Source organism: Talpa occidentalis, unplaced genomic scaffold (genome assembly GCF_014898055.3).
Source record: "Talpa occidentalis isolate TD23 unplaced genomic scaffold, MPIMG_talOcc4v2.1 talOcc4.5, whole genome shotgun sequence".
Lineage (NCBI taxonomy): Eukaryota > Metazoa > Chordata > Mammalia > Eulipotyphla > Talpidae > Talpa > Talpa occidentalis.
In genome coordinates this window covers 98,892,462-98,911,546 of record NW_023604861.1, presented here as the reverse complement: position 1 = coordinate 98,911,546, position 19,085 = coordinate 98,892,462, and the positions used below count along the sequence as shown (strand labels likewise).

Genomic DNA, 19,085 nt, shown 5'->3' with positions numbered 1-19,085 from the left:
GGACTCTTTCCTGTGGTAACAGAGCTTACTCTTTTCTGGCATGTTGGCCATACCATCACCACCTCTCTAGCTGTCCACCCACCATGACCTATTTCCAGCCTTTGTAGAGCTCCTGGCAGAGTGAGTGCATACTCATCAGGACAGAGGTGTGATCTGTGCATAGCCCTGTCTTTGGGCAGGGTGAGCAAATAGGATACAGCTCCATTGACAGCTTGAGGTCAGTCTCCATTGAGGTTTTGATTGTTAAACCCTTCCTCATTACTCTTCTGTTGAGCATTCCATCTGCTCCCTTTATTGCATTCTCAAAAGCTTCTTAGGAGTTTTCCAAGGTGAAATCTAGAATAGTGAAATCTTATGACGAAGCTCTATCTTACTTCCTTCTTTCTGAGGTGCAGGGCTCAACATCTCATGGCGTTCTCCTCAAAAACAAAAGAATTAGACATGGTGTATAAAAATGTTATTGTCAAATAAGTCATTTAAGACTTCCCTTTGATTCTGTCATGCTTAACAATTCACCTATTTCCTTTTCCCTCCATTTTCTTCCTAACCTTTGTAGTTGACTACATATTATACTTTAAATGCTTTATGTGGATTGTCTCAATCTCCCAACAATCCTGGGAAGTAGTGCTAGTATCTGTATCTTAAAAATGAGATGGAGACTCAGAGAGCTTGTCACTTTCCCTAAAAAGTTGTGGAGACTCTGCCTCTAGAGTACATGTTCTGTTAACCCGTTGGCTGCTCCAACACATGCATCCAGCTTTCCCTGTCTTGAGGAATGCCTCTTAGAAGAAATTCTCAGAAGAGGGATGATGGGGCCAGAGGGTCTGGATGTGTTAACCTGGCAAAGTTCTGACATTTGCTCACTACCTCTCCTCTCCTGCCACAGCGTCTGCCTCCGGCTCCCTGAAGATGCCGTGGGACATGTCCCATATCAGGTCGTGATGCTGCAACACGGCGTGCCCTGGGAGTCGTTCTCTCCTGCTGAGCTGTTCGCTTGTCTGAAGACCTCTCTAAGAGTCATTTTGCCACCCACCAGCTGTCTTCAGAGTTAGATGGCTTGGTCTCATGACACCATTGGGCTTGGTAATAACGGTGCCAGCAGGGGGAACATTGTCCTTCAGCCTCTACAGGTCGGGTTCCCAGAGTCCCCGGGCCTCCCAGCAGATCTGGCCGTGCGTGGATCCAAGGCACCTCTTCCCCAGTGTTAGCTGTGACTGGACCCAAGTGTCAGTGTTGGAATGCTCGCTGCATTTCATACAGGAGTTCGTTTTGGAAGTGTGTGCTGCCCACTTGCTGAGTTGGGAGGAGACGTCTGTGTGGTCTGGGGCTGCAGGAGTTAGGATTGAGAGTCCTTTGCTGGGGACTAGGATCATCCAGGCCAAGTGACTTCTTGTTGACTGCCAGAGGGCTTGTTGTGAACATCACTGTTGCTGTCACTGAGCAACCATGGGAGACTTTTCTTCATGCAGCTCTACTTAGGAACCACACAAGATACCGAGTAGCCTGCTGAAACCTGGAAACTCCTAATTCCAGGCCCACCATAGGGCAAAAAGAACTGAGTTGCCATCTTTCAGTCCATTGGCCAATACAGATGTGGAAAGCAGTAGTCGCCAGGAGGTAAAAGCTGGCTTTTTTTTTTTTTTCTCATGCTTTTTGTAGTACCTGTGTCCAGAGAGCCTGCAGGTCCAAAGAGGCTGAAGAAGAGGAATGGAACAGCAGATGAAGTGACTTGAAGGATGTGCCAATAAGTCCTGGGATGAAAACAATTTGGATTAAGGCTTTACATCTAGTATCTAAGGAACTCTTTATTCAACAGGAGATGAGAAGAGTTTGCTAAGTCAGAGAAAAGAAACCCCAACCCCTGAAATCTCTGTCTCCAGTGCCTAGAAGTGAACTAGGGATAACCAGCTGAGTTATCCTTTGGCCATCACAGGGAGCTTGGGCATCAAGAAGACAAGGCCATGTTTCTGTTCCGTGCATTTTTTGTGCTCTTGTTTAGAAGTGTGAAGATTATTGGCAGTAACTCTACTGTACGTGGCTCTTGGCATCAGCCTGAGCCTTAGAGGTGAGGGTTTCTGGAAAAATGAAGCTAAAGATGGAGCTCCGAGCCTTTCCTTACCTGCTTACAACAGTGTGCTAAGTTGTTTCAGATTTGGCTTAGAATCTATCCTCCAGAGCAGATTCCCTTCCCCCTCCATACTGCAGAACGTTTTCGGCCAAGGCGGTATATATGGCAACCCACTCAGGAAAGGCCCATGGCATGCCATAGCTGCAGTGTAGTCCAGCATATGTCAAAACCAGTCCACCTGGTTCAAATCTGTGCCAATCTAAGTGGCAGTCAGAAGGAAGTGCTGGTGTGCACAGCTGTCAGATGAAGCAGGTCGGAGTACTATAGGCAACTGAGGGTTGTATGTGATGGAGTGGAGACAGCATCTTAAACATCTTACCCTCCCTTCCTGACATTCTGCAGAGCTGGTCTCATTAGCGATTACACACATTGAGGGTGCATGCTTGCATTAGCTGGTAGGTAACTGCTTTCTGAAATTCAGGAGGCATTTCAGAATTCAAATGGAAAATTTGAGAAAACATGAAATCTGAAAGAGCCCCGGAGGTCAGGGGCTTGATAACTTTATAGGTAGAAAAATAGCACACCAACAGGAGCCAAGGACAGTAAGACTGTGAGATTATGAGAAGCTTTTAGGAATCCTTTAATATAAGCAGAGGGCCCTGAACTACCCATTCATGACTTGGGAGACAGCACTGGAGGGGCTGCTTCTGGTGTATGTGGGGCCACTAATGCACCTTCCCGCATTTGTCCAAATGCTAGTATGCTTCCCCAGGATGACTTCCTGAGGCTTGGGTTGTCCACCTTGAAGAATGCCAAAACTGGAGAAGGAGAGTTGTAAGAACATTGACTCTTTACCTTGGAGAGACAGGCTAAGGGCAGAAGTGGTTCAAGTCTATAGTTATATCCCCCCGTTACACTCTTCTCCAGCCATGCTTACTGAAATGTAAAAGGAAACTTTCCTCGATAGCAGACCTGGAGTCTATAATGTCAAAGGTAATACTACTGCCTAAAATGTAGGAGGAAGGCTTTCATTAAATTCTGGGGTGACAGATGTATGTCGATACCCTCTGAAAGAAGTCCTTGTGCTTTGGGAAGAGGTCACTGATGATGGAACGCCTTCCATCTTTTTTGTCCCCGCCATTAGCAGACTTGGGCAGCATGGGTTTTAGAGCTGAACCACTGGGATGGTTTTGTTCTTATGTTAGCAAAAACAACTTTGAAAAATTAAAACTTTGGTGGCTTCAGCTTATTTTCAGTTGATTTCTCATATTTACACTGGTAACTGTCCAAGTGAAGAGGGGCACAGAAAATAATAGCTAAGATACCGTGGTAATGCCTGTGATCATCTCACAGAGGCGAGGTGCTGTAAGGTGGCTACTGTCATTCCCTTTTTACAAGTGAGGAGACTGAGTCACATAGAAGTCATATGGTGAAAGTGGCAACAGCAGGACTGGAAGCCAGGCAGCCTAACATCAGTGTTTATTCTACTCTACACTGTGCTGGGTTTCTAAGAGGGGAGACCTGAAGTGGAGGTGAGGTGATGGTGGCTTGACCTTCATGTGACCCCTTTCAGTTTATGTGCCAGCAGGTCTGGGGTGACTGTTGGAGCTCTGGGCTGGGCCTGAGTCAGTAGGTGGGGTCCCTCACCCTTGGTCCTGAGTGTTTAGAATCCTCTGCTCATCATCTACCTCCACCCCACCCAACAAAGACGGAAGGGAGTGCAGAAGTGCTCATCCCCATCATATTGAAATTTTGAAAAACAAAAACTGGTTCTTAACTATAGATAATTTTAAAAATACTGCTCTAGATCTCAGATCAAATGCTATCTCCTTCAAGAAAATTTGGGGAACCAGTTTCTCAGCAGGTTCCACCACTGATAGAAAAGGAAGAGTTTGTTTTTCTTCAGGTGTGATAATGGTTTCATGGCTACATTTTGGAAAATACCTGCTAAAATATTTATGGATAAAATGATTTAAAATCTTGGATTTGTCAAAATCATTGGGAGAGGAATAAATAAGTGGGATATAGGCAGAAAAAGATTAGCTGTATGTTGGAGACTATTGAAGCAAATCCACTTCTATTAACTTCTGTGTTTGAAATACTCCATAATAAAAAGTCAAAAAACAGGGTGTGTTCCCCCATCCCCCAAAAAAAGAAAACCCAGAAAATTAACATTGGCACAATATATGCATATAGTATAGTTCTGTCATTTTATTAAAAATTCACAATTATTCCATCATCACAAATTTCTCCTTGCTACCCATACACTTCCTCGTCATTCTTAACCTGTGACAGCCATTCGTATAGAATGATCCATGAATAGAGCCCTACAGTATGTGACCTTTCAAGGTTGGCATTTTCCTGCTCAGCATTCCCTTGATGTCTGTCCAAATTGTGTGTATCAATATTTCCTTCCTTTATACTGCTGAATGTATTCCATGTTACGGATCTAGCAGTTTCCGTAACCACCTATTGAGAAACATCTTGATTGTTTCCACTTTGAGGCTGTCACAAATAAAGCTGTCGTGAGCAATTAAGCTGATTTTTGTGTGATTATGAGTTTTCATTTCTCTGGGATCAATGTCAAGTGTAGTGACTGATCATATGGTGAGTTTTCAGTCTTCTAGAAAACTGCCAAACTTACAGCATAACTAACATTTTACATTCCCTCCAGTAACAGAGATTTTCTGCATTTTTACCAGCATTTTTATTTTTTCTTGTAATCTTCCTCTAATAGGTGCATAGTGATACCTCATTATGATCTTTCACATTGTTTGCAGTTTGTATGCAGTCCAGAACATTGTGGGCTCTTTTGGTATATGTTCTGGGAGCACTTGAATGTATATTCTGTTATTGGATGCAGTGTCCTGTAAATGCTGATGAAATTTGGTTGATAGGGATTATCTAGTTCTTCTGTCCTTGCTGGTTTCCTGTCAAGTTCTATCAGTTGTTGAGAGATTGTTCTGAAGTTTCCAACTGTAACTATAGAATTGTGTGTCTCCTTTCAGTTCTATTCAGATTTTGCTCCACATACTTTGCAGTTCTGTCATGCACACGAACTCATTTTGGTGGATGATCTTTGTCGTTATGTAATGTCTCTTTCTCTGTACCTGGTAATTTTATTAGTTCTGAAGTCTACTTTATCTAACATTCAGATGTCAGGCCTGATGTTAGTTTCTGATTTTTAATTTGTGTTTTTAAATCATCTCCATTTAATATAATTATAGGTGTCTGCCACTTTAGTTTTTTTCTTCTCTTTGGCTTTTTTGTTTCTTTTTCTTCCTGCCTTCAAGTGGGTTACTTCAACTTTTTTTTTTTAGAATGCCATTTTAATTTATCTCAAGTGTTTTTTAGTGCATCTCCTCCTCTCTTTTTGCATGTTGCATTTTGTATATGAACTTGTAAATAAAAACATGGGTTACATATGTGTATATGCGAACATATTACACAAACTTATTAGTCTACTGATAACCATCTTTTACCAGTTTGAGTGAAGTGTTATTCTCTCCACTGTTCTTTCTTCCTGGTATTCCAAGATTTCTACTTTCATCATTTCCTTGCCTTTTTGAGAACTCCTGTTGCTGCTATTTTCAAGAACATCAGCTGGCAACAAATGCTTTTTTTTTTTTTTTTTTAATAGAGGCATGTATATTTATTTATTTATTTGTTTTGTTTGTTTGTTTGTTTTGTTTATACATGCACTGGGTACAGTCAGAAGCGCAGGAGGGTGAGAGAATTCACCAGAGCCAGAGCGGGGAGCAGAGCAGGCAGAAGGACCGAAGTACACTGCTGAGGGGAGCAGCGGGCGGCAGGAGAGGTCTGCGCGCCATGTGGGACCCTCCTCCGGTGGCCGGGGAGCAGCCGGGGATCGAACCGGCGCCACAGAGGTCGCCGGCAGCTTCGCAACCCAGCGCTCAACCACTGCGCCACCGGGGAGGCCCGGCAACAAATGCTTTTAATTTAAATATTCCCTCATCTGAAAATATCTTAGTTTCCTCTTTATTACTGATGGATATTTTCACTGTGTGTGATATTCTGGGTTGACTGTTCTTTTCTTTCATCACTTGAAAAAAATGATACTTCCTGATGAGATATTTGCTGTCATTCAAATTGTTTCTCCTGTAGGTAAGGTGTTATTTTCTCCCTCTCTCTCCCTCTCTCTCTGTCTGTGTGTGTATGTGTTTTGCTTTTGCTTTGTCTTTAGTTCTCAGACTTGACTATCATTTTTCTTGGTATGAGCTTTGGGTTTATCTTATTTAGGGTTCACTCAGTTGAATCTCTAGGCTTATGCCTTTTTGCCAAATTTGAAGGATTTAATTGTTTTCTCTGTTCGTTTGTGTAATTTTTATTGTTCTGTTTTCGAGTTCAAGTAATTCCTCCTTTGTTCTCTTCTGGTGAACCCGTGCCTTAAGTTTTTCACTTAAGTTGTAGTATCTTTCAGTTCTTAAATTTCTATTTTGTTCTTTGCATTTCTGTTTCCTTGCTGAGATTTTTGTTTTCATTTCACTGGTGTGTTTGGAATTGCTCACTGAAGCTTTTTTATGATGACTGCTTTAAAATCCTCTACAAGTAGGGCCTCCCCGGTGGCGCAATGGTTGAGCACTGGGTTGCGAAGCTGCCCGCAGCCTCTGCAGCGCCGGTTCGATCCCTGGCTGCTCCCTGGCCACCGGAGGAGGGTCCCACATGGCGCGCAGACCTCTCCTGCCGCCCGCTGCTCCCCTCAGCAGTGTACCTCGGTCCTTCTGCCTGCTCTGCTCCCCGCTCTGGCTCTGGTGAATTCTCTCACCCTCCCGCGCTTCTGACTGTACCCAATGCTTGTATTAATTAATTAATTAAATTTTTTAAAAAAGAAAATCAGATGATTTTTATAAAAATAAAAAATAAAATCCTCTACAAGTGCTAGAAATTCTAGTACTTGTATCATCACAATGTTGATAGACATTGTCTTTTCTCATCCAAGTTGAAATTTTGCTGATTCTTAATAAATTCTTGAGTGAATTTGGTTGAAACCTAGATGTTTTAGTTATTTGTGAAATTCTGAATGTTATTTAAATTTTATCCTTTAATAGGCCTTGGCTGACATTGATCTGGCAGCTTTGTTACTACCGGTGATGTAAAAAAGTCTAGGATTCCCTGCTCAGCTCTCATTGCTACTAGGGTTGAGAAGCACCTCCTCTTTACTGCTGGGTGGGATTTTAAGTTTCAGCTCCCCATTAAGGCTCCACTGGAATGAGAAGGATTATCTTGTTACAGTTCTTCACATGGCCTCTGCTTACACTTCAGGAGTTATGTGTCTTCCTTGTTCCTGGCCAGTGGTAAGTGTTCTGACTTTCCACTAGGCCTTTTCTGACACCACACCGTGGGAAGGGAGCATGCCTTTTACCACCAGGTGGGGGTGGATATTAAAGCTAACCACAGTGGGGATGAGACACAGTGTGGATGTAAATTGGAGGCCTCATTACTAATCACAGGAATGAAAGTTCCCCATTGACCATCATTGACACCAACCCCTGAAACATTTGAAGACATAAGAGGGCAACAACTGGACAGTATATATCTCCTGAAGCATAGATATTTGGTTAGATAGACCAAGAAGTTAATATAGATGGGTATTTGTAAGAATTAAAGTTAGAAGTGATCAAACTAAAACACTAAGAAAAAACAGAATCTGATAAAAACATTAGTTATGGAAAAAGATACATTAAAAAAAAGATATCTGGGATAATAAAAGTGGAAAGGATGTGGCTAAAGAATGAATTAGTGAGTTGGAAGATTTTAATTAGGAATCTTTAAGTCATCAAGAAAAGCCAGAGAGAGCCTCCCTGATGGCACAGGGGTTAAAGTCTCCGCACTATCAAGCTACCACAGCATGATTTCGATCCCCAGCAAGGGAGCTAACCCACATTGGTGCGGCAGACCTCTCCTGTCTCTCCCACTGCGCCCTTCAGCAGTGTATTTCAGTAGATCTGCCTCTTCTGTTCCCCACACTGTCTCTGGTGAATCCTCTCACCTTCCGTACCTCTGGCCTGTACCCCAGTTTTTGTATGCATAAATAAATAAAATAAATCTTTAAAAAAAATAGAAAAGCCAAAGATATGTAAAATAGTAGAAATAATACAACATGAGCATCTCAGAGAAAAATGAAAATGAAATTTTTTAAACAGGAGACTATCTAGAATTGAAAGAAAACAGAAAGGACTTGGTTTGAAAGGATTGACATGAAGTCTGAAACAGAAAACTCAGGATAATTGTCAAGACAAGATCTGAATAGTTCCCATAAAGAAAATGTAGATCTGCTATGAAGTTTGAACCAGAATCAGCCATGAAACATATGAAACTTGGATTCAAGAAGTCATTCTTTAATGTTTTTTTTGTGTATGAAAAGAGATGAGTGTACAGTATGCATGCAGAAAGTACACAATGAAAAATGTACAGTGTGATGAATTTTCACAGTGAGCACAGGACACCACCACACTATCTCCCTCCACTGCAGAGTAACCTCTCTACCGCTTCTGCCACTGTAGATAGATTTTGTCTGATTTTAAACTTTATTTTTTTTTAAAGATTTATTTATTTATTTATACAAGCACTGGGTACAGTCAGAAGCGCGGGAGGGTGAGAGAATTCACCAGAGCCAGAGCGGGGAACAGAACAGGCAGACTGATGAAATACACTGCTGAGGGGAGCAGGGGGCAAGTCAGGAGAGGTCTGCTGTGCCATGTGGGTTGCTCCCTGGCTGGCCGGGGGACTGAACTTGTGCTGCAGTAGCTGCGGATTGCTTCATAGGTTGCGTCTTAATCCCTTGCGCCACCAGGGAGGCCCCATATGTTACCACTTTTTAAAGGATATTTTGTTATGACCAGGACCCTATCTCTAGGAGGCTGAGAATTGGCCTGGAGTTCCTCTAATGGCATTTCTGCTGAGGGATGCTACAGTGCAAGCCGTCAGCAAGCCATAGGATGGGTTCTGCTGCTGTTTAGATGCCAAGAGCTGCATAGCCTATCTGTGACTATGCTTAAGTGAATCGACAAAACCTTAAGTCTTCCACTATGAGTGGACAGGTGTACACCATATTGCATAAGGTGTAGTAATAGAGCTATCAGCTAACTCTTAGCAGAAAACAATGGCTTCCTCAAAGTGCACGTCAGCTAGTGAGGAGACCACTTGGACAGGGTTAAAAAAAAAATACTGGAGGGGGGGGCCTCCCCTGGTGGCGCAGCGGTTGAGAGCTGGGCTGCGAAGCTGCCCACAGCCTCTGCAGTGCGGGTTCTATCCCTGGCTGCCGGGTGAGGGTCCCACATGGCCCGCAGACCTCTCCTGCCACGCCAGCTGCTCCCCTCAGCAGTGTATTTCGTCGGTCTGCCTGTTCTGCTCCCCGCACTGGCTCTGGTGAATTCTCTCACCCTCCCGCGCTTCTGACTGTACCCAGTGCTTGTATAAATAAATAAATAAATCTTAAAAAAAAAAAATACTGGGAAGGTGAAGGACACAATAACAGAAAATTGCTATGACCCATGACCCAGTGGAGGGGTGTTACTGGGTTCTGGCAAGAGCTGTAACCGTGGAGTTGCTGTGAGAAGGACACAGGTTGTTTAGGGAGAGGAGGAGATTGAGAACCTCTCCTGCTGGAATATCCCATTGACTAAACCCAGCTGGAAGCTGGAAACAAAGCAGCAATGCTGTACATGTAGGTCAGCCTCCTGGGATGCAGCCCCAGGACACAAGAAAGGGGACAAGTATGGATCTGGAAGAGCAAATGGAACAGCCAACACAGCAGATGTATTCTTCAGCTATAAAAGGCCTTTGTGTTGAGTAGAAATTTTGGCAACTACAGAAAAGTATAAAAAAGGAAGTTTATAATCTCATCAACCAGATGTATCACTCCATTTTATGTTTATTTCTCATCTTTTTCTGTACTTATTTGTTAATAGTTAAGATCAGCTTCGTGTAGCTTTTATCTATAATAAGCTGGTACCACAATTCCTCATGGGAAGAGTTTTTTTTGTTTGGGGAAGCTCAAGAAATGGAAACCTAGACACCCTAAAGGTCACAGGCTCTGCTTTCCTCTGTCCCTGGAAATGTCATGTTCAAGTTACAAAAGCTGCTAGAATTTTTTTTTGAGTGGGTCAGTCTTTATGGGGCGGGTGCGGGGGAGGCGGGAGGGGAGGGGTGCTGGGGAGAAGGAGCAGCCAGGCAGCAGGCCTGCAGTGAGAATTATTTTGAGGAAGAATTACGATGAGGAGAATATGATCTCCCATTGGTCCTGTCTATGAGGAACCTAACAAAGAACATCAAGTGGAACCAAGTGTTTTGTTCAACTGCAGCAGTCAAGTCTAGGAAAAAGAAAACTTGCCCAATTTTCCTTTACTGGTCATTTGGCCTCCAATTAATGAAGTGCATTAGGACACTTTGTAGAACTGGTGTCAACAATTTGAGTGCCAGTGGCCAGAAAGTGAGGTTTACTGGAGGTTATGAAACTTGGTCATTGTGAAAGTAACCAGGATATTCCTGAAACAAGGAGGCCAAACTGCTGTTATGTTTGAGGAGACGCAGATGGCAAAGGAAAACAAGGATTCCAGAGATCTGTTAAGGTGAGTGCGAGAGACTGATACGGTTGAAGTGGTAACTTCAGCTCAGGAAGCCATGGTGGTGGCAAGATAGGCAAGAATTGCAAGAGTCATTTTCTCTAAAACTGTAAATCCACAACCCACTCCTACCTCTATTGAGAACTTTCTGCCTCAAGTCTCTGGTGTCAGATGGTTGTAGCCCAAGGGTGTCTCTGTCTCCCACCTTGGAGATACCTCCAGTCTCCTGCAGGCCTGCTGCCTGGCCGCTCCTTCTCTACAGCACCCCTCCTCACCCTCCCTCCCCCCCTCACCCTCCCCACCCTCTCCCCGCCACCTTCCCCATAAAAGGCTTTTGTAACTTGAACATGACATTTCCAGGGACAGAGGAAAGCGGAGCCTGTGACCTTTTAGGGTGTCTAGGTTTCCATTTCTTGAGCTTCCCCAAACAAACGGCCTCATCCCCAGCCCTAAAAGAAAAAATATACTATACTCTAAATATGCTGAGAGAAGTAAGAAGATGACAAAGGATTAATTACAGTGGGGGACGAGAAGCAACTGGATTTGAACACACCAATGTCATTCCTTTTGGATGGACCATGTCTTCATAAAGAATAAATGATGGTAGGGCCTCCCCGGTGGCGCAGCGGTAGAGCGCTGGGTTGCGAAGCTGCCCGCCGCCTCTGCGGCACCGGTTCGATCCCCAGCTGCTCCCCGGCCACCGGAGGAGGGTCCCACATGGCGCGCAGACCTCTCCTGCCGCCCGCTGCTCCCCTCAGCAGTGTCCTTCGGTCCCTCTGCCTGCTCTGCTCCCCGCTCTGGCTCTGGTGAATTCTCTCACCCTCCCGCGCTTCTGACTGTACCCAGTGCTTGTATAAATAAATAAAAATAAATCTAAAAAAAAAAAAAAGAATAAATGATGGCGCACCCAAAGCTAAATTGACATGCCCAGTGATGGCAGTGCGGTGTCCTGGTCATCCTCAGTGTTGCCTCATTCCTTGAGGTAACACTTATGAACGTCTGGTTTCTGTACTCAAGATTTGCCCAGAAGTCACTATATTGCTGCTTCAAGTATTTAGCCATAGGAAGACAATTTGGCTTTGTCTTAATGAATAAGTCTTTTTTAGCAGTTTTAGGTTTTGAGATCCACCCCCCACCCCCACCATTTCCCCAGTATCGACATCCTGCAGCAGAGTGGTTTATTTGTTAAATCTACATGACCATCATGATCCCCCGGAGTTTGGGGTTCACTGTGTGTGTTGTGCCTTGTGTGGGTTTTGACAACTATATAATTGCACAGACCCATCATTAGCATATCATACACAAGAGTGTCACTGTCCTGAAAATCCCCTTGCTCCACTATTCAACTCTCCCTATCCCTTAGCCCCTAACAGCCACTGGTCTTTTCATTGTCTCCAAAACGTTTCCTTTTCCAAATGTCATGGCTGGAAAATCACAGAGTATGCTGGCTTCTCTGACTGGCTTCTTTCACTGCAATATGATCTCAAGTTTCCTGCATGTCTCTTTATGGCTTGATAGCTCATTTCTCATTCGTATTGAATAATCTTCCAGTAATAAAATTGTACCACAGTTTTATTTACTTATTCACATATTGAAGGCCATCATGGGTGCTTCTCGGTTTTGGTAATGATGAATAAAGCTGCTCTAACCACTTTTTTATTTTAATTTTTTTAAACTATTTATTTATTTATGCATACAAGAGCTGGGGTACAGGCCAGAGATGCGGGGGGTGAGAGGATTCACCAGGGACAGAGTTCTAACCACTTTTTTAAAGGGAAAGAAAGGAAAAGAAACTGAAACTGGTTCTGTGGCTCTGACTACATAGTAGGTCAAGTAAACAAAGAGTCCTTAAACTCTCTTCAGGAGAAAGTAAATTTATATTCACTGATGCTGGGCAAAGGAAGAGTCTAATGTTGGTCGCCAAGGAACATCATAAAGATGGTATAACATAAACTGATGACTGGGGCCTCCCCTGGTGGTGCACGCGGTTGAGCGCTGCTCTGTGAGGCTGTCCGCAGCCTCTGCAGCGCCGGTTTCGATCCTGGCCAGCCGGCGAGGGTCCCACATGGTGCAGCAGACCTCTCCTGTCTCGCCTGCTGCTCCCCTCAGCAGTGTGTTTCGTCAGTCTGCCTGTTCTGTTCCCCGCTCTGGCTCTGGATCCTCTCACCCTCCCGCACATCTGGCCTGTACCCCAGTTCTTGTATAAATAAATAAATAAATCTTAAAAACAAAAACAAAAACAAAAACTGATGACTGCTCTCCCAGTGTCCTTACTAGTGAAATTTCGGTTTTGTCGAAGAATAAGGGGAAAATCCCTTTGCTGGGGAAGGAAGACTTAGCCCTCTTAAGGGGTGGGCATGTAGCTCAGTGCTAGCCAGTGAATCCTGAGTGGAATATGCCAGGGGCTAGCAGTAAGGCTTTTCCTCCTGATAAAAAGGGGGAGGTCTGCCTTGTGGTGGCCTCTTTTTCCTTCCTCCAAAGGACTTCATTCTGGGAGCTGCTGCAGCCTCTTACACCCAGGAGAGGAATGCCAACATAGCACTGAGTTATTGTTAGGAGACACACTGAATCAGGATTCTGTTCTGACCCTCACTTAGCCTCTACTTCATTAGTTGATGCTGAGTGCTGCTTGCATCCTGGCCTTGATTTGTCCCCCCAATTAAGGAGTAGAATAGTAAACCCTCAGTGCTCCTATTCATGCCTTACCCCAAGCAGTTATTGCTATTATTTTTTAAATTCTGTTAAAACACACATAAGAGAACTTACCACCAGAACCATTTTTAATTTTTTGATTCCACAGTGGCATTAGATATTGATGCATTCATGCTGTCAGGCTGCATCGCCACCCAGACCAAGTGGTGCGCAAGTCACGTCAGCCAGGGCTGGAGGTGTTCACCACATGCAGGAAGGCGCGCAGCGATGGCTCACCACCTCTTGGTGTGTGCTTTTGCCATCACAAGCATCAGTCAGCAATCAGAACACAGATCCCCAACATTTGAAGGGCAGAGTCCCGTTGTCCACTTAACCCCCACATGCTGTGTGCCAGCTGCTCCAGGAACACTGGCACAACCACCCTTCCCTTGATTGGGGTGGGGCACTGGCACACAGTTACTTTGCCAAGATAATTGCTCATATTCCCTCAAAGGAACCAAAATTTACCCTGCAAGTCTTTCCCTGGAAATTGCAAGCCTTCAATAGAATCCCAGAGTTGCACAACAGTTACATCAGACAGATGATGCCAGTGCGCTTATTAGGTGGGGCCATAGATGCCTGGTGCTTCCTACTCGGCCATCTTTCCCTACTTTTATAGATGAGAAAGAACCTGAAGCACAGAGAAGTGAAGTAACTTCTCACACAGCTGGTGAGAGAATGACCGCTGAAGACTGGCACTTTAGCTCTAGAGCCTGTACTTTTGAGTTACACTGGTTAATTCCACTGACGTGGCACCCGTGGTTTGAAATGGGCGATGCTGTTATGTTTGGAAACCAAATCCTGTAACTCATGCCTGACTGTGACAGTAAGCAAAGTGTCAATTGGCTGCAGACACTCCCATCACACTCCTCCCAGCGCCCAGAGGTGGCAGCTGTGGGTGATAAGAGGCAAGGTCATCTCTTTACAAAATCTGGTTTGGGAAGACTTGGATAGTGTGTGGTTTTGAAAGCAGCTAATTGGATGGGTAGATGGCATCTACATACTGTGAGAGACCCAGCAAGGCCGGGAATCTGCTTCTATCCACAACCTGCTGGCTTTGAAGTGATCGCTAAGGAAGCTGGGAACCAGTCTTTGTTTCAGACTGTCCCAGAGGGAACTTCTCCTGGAGGGTCCCTGCCCGGGCTGCTCAGGTGAAGCCTTCTCGGAGGGCGTGGAGGAGCAGACCCGGGGAGTGGGCCAGAATGCACCGGTGGAGGAAAGCTAAGAGTTGGAGCAGAGCGGGCAAAGGGTGAGCAGCAGGAGAAGGGGAAATGAAACAAGGGGAAAGAAATTTTTAAATATGTGGGCTTGACTTTTTTCTCTTCCTAAGCAGTTTAGTCCATATGTCATGCAAGCACAGCAAGAGTCATTTGTGTGGGGGGTGGGGAAATGCTAAACAGAAGCCAGCTCCACAAGTCCCCTGGGCTTCACACATTGTCTTCCTTGTCATAATCGTGTGATAGTGACTCCAATTTCCCCTTGGTAATTGGAATCACTCACCCCAGCCAGTAAAGTCACCTCTTTCTGTGCCTTTTGTTTTAATGGAATGAGGGGCTCAAATGAGATTAAATCATGAGGGTGGCACCATCATGATTAGGATTAATACCCTTATAAGAGAGGATCCACAGCTTGCTGGTCCCCCATGCAAAGTCACAGCAAGAAAGCACCCTCTGTGAGGAAGCAGACCTGAGCAGACATTGAATCTGCTGGTGCCTCGATCTTGGACTGCCCTGCCTCCAGAACGGCGAGAAATACTTTTTTGTTCTTTATAAGCTACCCGGTCTCTGGTGTTTTGTTATAGCAGCTCAAACGGACTAAGCATCACTGTGAGCCAGTGCGGAGGGGACTCTGCCAGTTGCCAAGTATGTCTATTCCACTTACACATTCAGGAACTAGAGGCACAACTAAGGGGTGTACCTACAGAGGACTGGGTCCATTATAACTCAAACTTGAGCTAAAATTCGTCTATCCCCTTAATCATAGGTAACACAGGAACAGAAAGTAGGAGCCAATGAGAAGTAGCTAGAAGAAGCAAGTCCCTTTTTACTCCATCAGCATTGCAGGCTCCTATTAGCAGAGCTAACAGGGAAGCATCAGGCAAAGCAAAACTGTGGTTTGCTGAATTCTAGACCCAGGAACACAAGCCAAAAAGACTATGAATTTGGAACTATAATATGTAACATTAGTACGATGTATATGACACAATGAAAACTTAGTAACTGGCATACTTTTCTTCTCATTCCTCTAACAAAAAAACATTCTTTGTTGTTTGTTTGTTGAGGCCAATTCTCATGCTTTTGACCAACAAGGGATAGAGACAGCAGGAAAATTCTAGGTATAAAAATTTTAGACAGCACTGCAGGTCTTCAGAGGCTAGGATAGAAGAAGCTTCTTAGATGTGCCTGCATTGTAGTTCTCTGAGGCCATGGAGCTCCACAGCCAACAATAAGAAACATTGGCAGAGTCCTTTGCCTCAGTGTCCAGAACTGGCACACCTGGATTCCCCCCGCCCCCACTCATGCCTCTTTCTCTCTCTGCCACCTTCAGCCTTTTGGACGCTGCGGGCAGCCTCGCAGGCCAGCGCTCAACCGCTGCGCCACCAGGGGAGGCCCTGGACACTTTCTTTACGAAAGACGTATTCTGGGCGATTTTGATTGGCATTCCTCTTCTCTGCCTCTCAGCTCTTCCTTGGTCGCCTCATGTACTTTCAAGACTTCACACTAAGCCAAAGGCGTGATGCCAGCTGAGGCAAAAACTAAGGCAAGGACAAAGGCAAATCACACCTGATTGCTTCTGTCAAAGAGCCTGCAGCCAAAGGAGGCTCACTCAGCCCTGCCTCCTCTACTCATGATGCAATTTCCTTGTCCTTCCGGGCACTGCCACTTGCCATGACCACATGGTCTCGCCTCATCTCTCTCGGCCTGTGGGAGCACTGACGGTTCACGATAAAACCATTATTATATCCTGGAGGGACTCCGGCTCACCTGCCTCCGTTCACTCATTAGGCAAAGATTCTGTCTGCGGGTTACTCTAATCTCCTGATCAACCCACGCCCTCTGCCAGTTCCTTCATTCAGGGCCTCATCCCATCATCTCTATAAGCACACAGCCTCTATAATCCATCTTCCACCCTGCAGTTAGGTTCATGTCTTATTGTGTGACGCTATGTAATTTATCCCTCAAAATCTGCATTGACCTTTACTTCTCTGCCAGTGCTTGCACAACCATGTCTAGACTTGACCTTCCGTGCTTGGATCCCGACTCCTCTGCCCCAGCCCACGTTTCTGCTAAACTGTACTACTTACTAATTCTTCATGGATCCCATGACTCTCTGCTGCCACACATTTATTCAGTTTTTACCACTTGAAATAGCCTCGCCGTCAGCCTTTATCAGCTTTCCTTTCCAATTCTCTGTTTTCTGCCTCCCCCGAGCTGAAATTCCACAGCTCTTATTTTTCATTTTGGAAAATGGCAACATCACTACCACAGCACTCAGCAGTGTGGCTTCATATGATGACTATTTATGTTCATGTCATGTTGCATTCCTTGGCCGTGGGTCCTTTCGGGGAAGAAATGATATATTCTTTACATTTGCACTCCTCTTAGTAACTGGCGTGGGACCCAACAATTGTTGAGTGTGTAGATAATCTCATCTCTCTTACCAGTACTTCTCCACTTGTTTCTTCTTTATTGGCATTGTCCCCTTAGCCTTGGAGAATGTTCACATTTTTTCCCCCCATCAGAAACAAAGCCAGGATTCCTCTTGCACCTCACATGAAAAGGACTGGCGTGAAAGATAACATACACTGGATAATCCAGGAGAAACTCTTTTTTTTTTTTTATGAATGATTATACATTAAACTATGTGTTTAAGTACTATCTGAGCCCCTTTCAATTCTTTAAGTAAGTACCTAGGAGTGTGATCACTGGATTGCAGGATATTTTGTTCAGCATTCTGAGAAACTGCCAAACCGTTTTTCACAGCAGTTGCAACATTTTACTTTTTCTTTTTTTTAACAATTTTTTTTTTTTAAGATTTATTTATACAAGCACTGGGTACAGTCAGAAGCACGAGAGGGTGAGAGAATTCACCAGAGCCAGAGCGGGGAGCAGAGCAGGCAGAAGGACCGAAGTACACTGCTGAGGGGAGCAGCGGGCGGCAGGAGAGGTCTGCGCGCCATGTGGGACCCTCCTCCGGTGGCCGGGGAGCAGCCGGGGATCAAACCGGCGCCGCAGAGGCTGCGGGCAGCTTCGCAACCCAGCGCTCAACCGCTGCGCTACCAGGGGAGGCCCCCAGGAGAAACTCTTAATTAATCAGAAGAACATTCATTAATAAGGAGTGTCTCAAAGAAAAGGAAGGGGACTTCGGCTTTTATAGAGGCACTTAGATGGGGGAGTCATCCCTGCCAGCTGCAAGTCTTTAATTCCATTTTTCTTAACCCAAAGTCCCTGCCCTTCCAAGTTTCAAAAGTTTGTTGTTGTTTTCCAACAGTTTGAAGCACTTGTCTGGGCTATCCACTAACAGCTAGGAGGAGAGCTTCATTCTGGGACAGGGAATGAAGACTTAGAGTGTAAAAGCTCAGAGGAGGTTTAAGCAAACAAACCTTCCTTTTTTTTCTGAGCCAGTGAGCGTCTGACTTAGATTCCCAGGTGTGGACTGCCCGGACCTGCAGAGGGTGACTGCAGCCTGGATCCTGCCCCAAAACCCCACGTCAGGAGCAGGGTGCAGCACCTGCCCTGTGGGGTAGGCTGAACAGCAACGTCAAGAAGCAGTGTTGTCTTTGTTGTCCTCCGCTTAATAAAATCTTGCTAACTGTCCCTGCCTTCTCAGCTCTGTGTGTGTGTGTGTGTGTTTTCTAGCCTTTCTCCAAAGTCAGGGTGCTGAGCGGACTGGTGGAAAGCGCTCTTCCGTGCAGGGCCCCTGTGATTTAGGCCGACAGGGCGAGGAGCAGTTCTCCAGAAGTAGCCTGGGGATGGCTCCCAGCACTGGAGAGCCTCTGGGAACCCCTCAAAGCCCCTGGGGAAGTGTCTGATGTTGGGGTGTGGGGTGCGTCTGATGTTGGCTATGGGCACACGCACCATAATTTTTTTTTAATTGGTGTAAAAAAACAGAAAGTGTGAGTTTAGGACTGCTGTCTAATGGGATTAGGTAGAACTGGGGATTGGTGGTGAACAGGAAACACTCATGGCCCTCAGGGAAGGTGGCGCTGGCCCAGAACAGGTCTGCCAGTGACCAGCCAGGAGAAGCGCTGGGTGCCATGGGGGCACATGGGAAGAGCGGGAGCAGTGGAGACAATGTTTTTGAGATTGGTGCTTTATGTTTTCTGTGCCCCAGAGGACCTGAGGGGGGGCCATGCTGCTGGGGAACTGCAGTGGTGTCTCAGGGTTTAGCCCACAGATAGGCTGTGAGGGGCAGGGATGCTGAGGACAGAAGAGTTCCAGGGGAATGGGGAGGAAGCAGGGCTAGTGAAAAGTCTTACAAACTAAGGCCTTGAGGTTTAACTGGAGGACAATGGAGGGCTTGTAAAGCCAGGTTCATGCAGGTGGCAGGGAGGGGTGGGAGTTGATCAGAGTTGGAATTTGGAATGATTCTTTTATCATCTGATTCCCCCCATACACAGGGCCACAAGCCCCATATCAAAAACACTAGTTTCTCTGGCCTCCCCAGTGGCACAGCGGTTGAGCGCTGGGTTGCGGAGCTGCCCCGTAGCCTCTGCAGTGCCAGTTCGATCCCCGGTCACC

General features: G+C 45.4%; 1 protein-coding gene across 5 annotated transcripts in view; it reads left to right on the top strand.

Annotated features, from left to right (window-relative positions):
- The window catches only part of KANSL3 (KAT8 regulatory NSL complex subunit 3), a 55,024-nt gene extending 36,926 nt beyond the window's left edge, over positions 1 to 18,098 (top strand). For 2 of the 5 annotated variants that reach the window (XM_037527874.2, XM_037527875.2), the window contains exon 21: positions 887 to 4,651. In XM_037527874.2, coding sequence (XP_037383771.1) covers positions 887 to 907 — 21 coding nt within the window. In that variant the 3' untranslated portion in view covers positions 908 to 4,651. Of the gene's footprint in view, positions 1 to 886; positions 4,653 to 8,232; positions 8,523 to 17,969 lie in introns of those variants that run through there. The other 3 variants (XM_054701879.1, XM_054701877.1, XM_037527876.2) reach the window with 3 other exon arrangements.
- Positions 18,099 to 19,085: the final 987 nt, after the last annotated feature.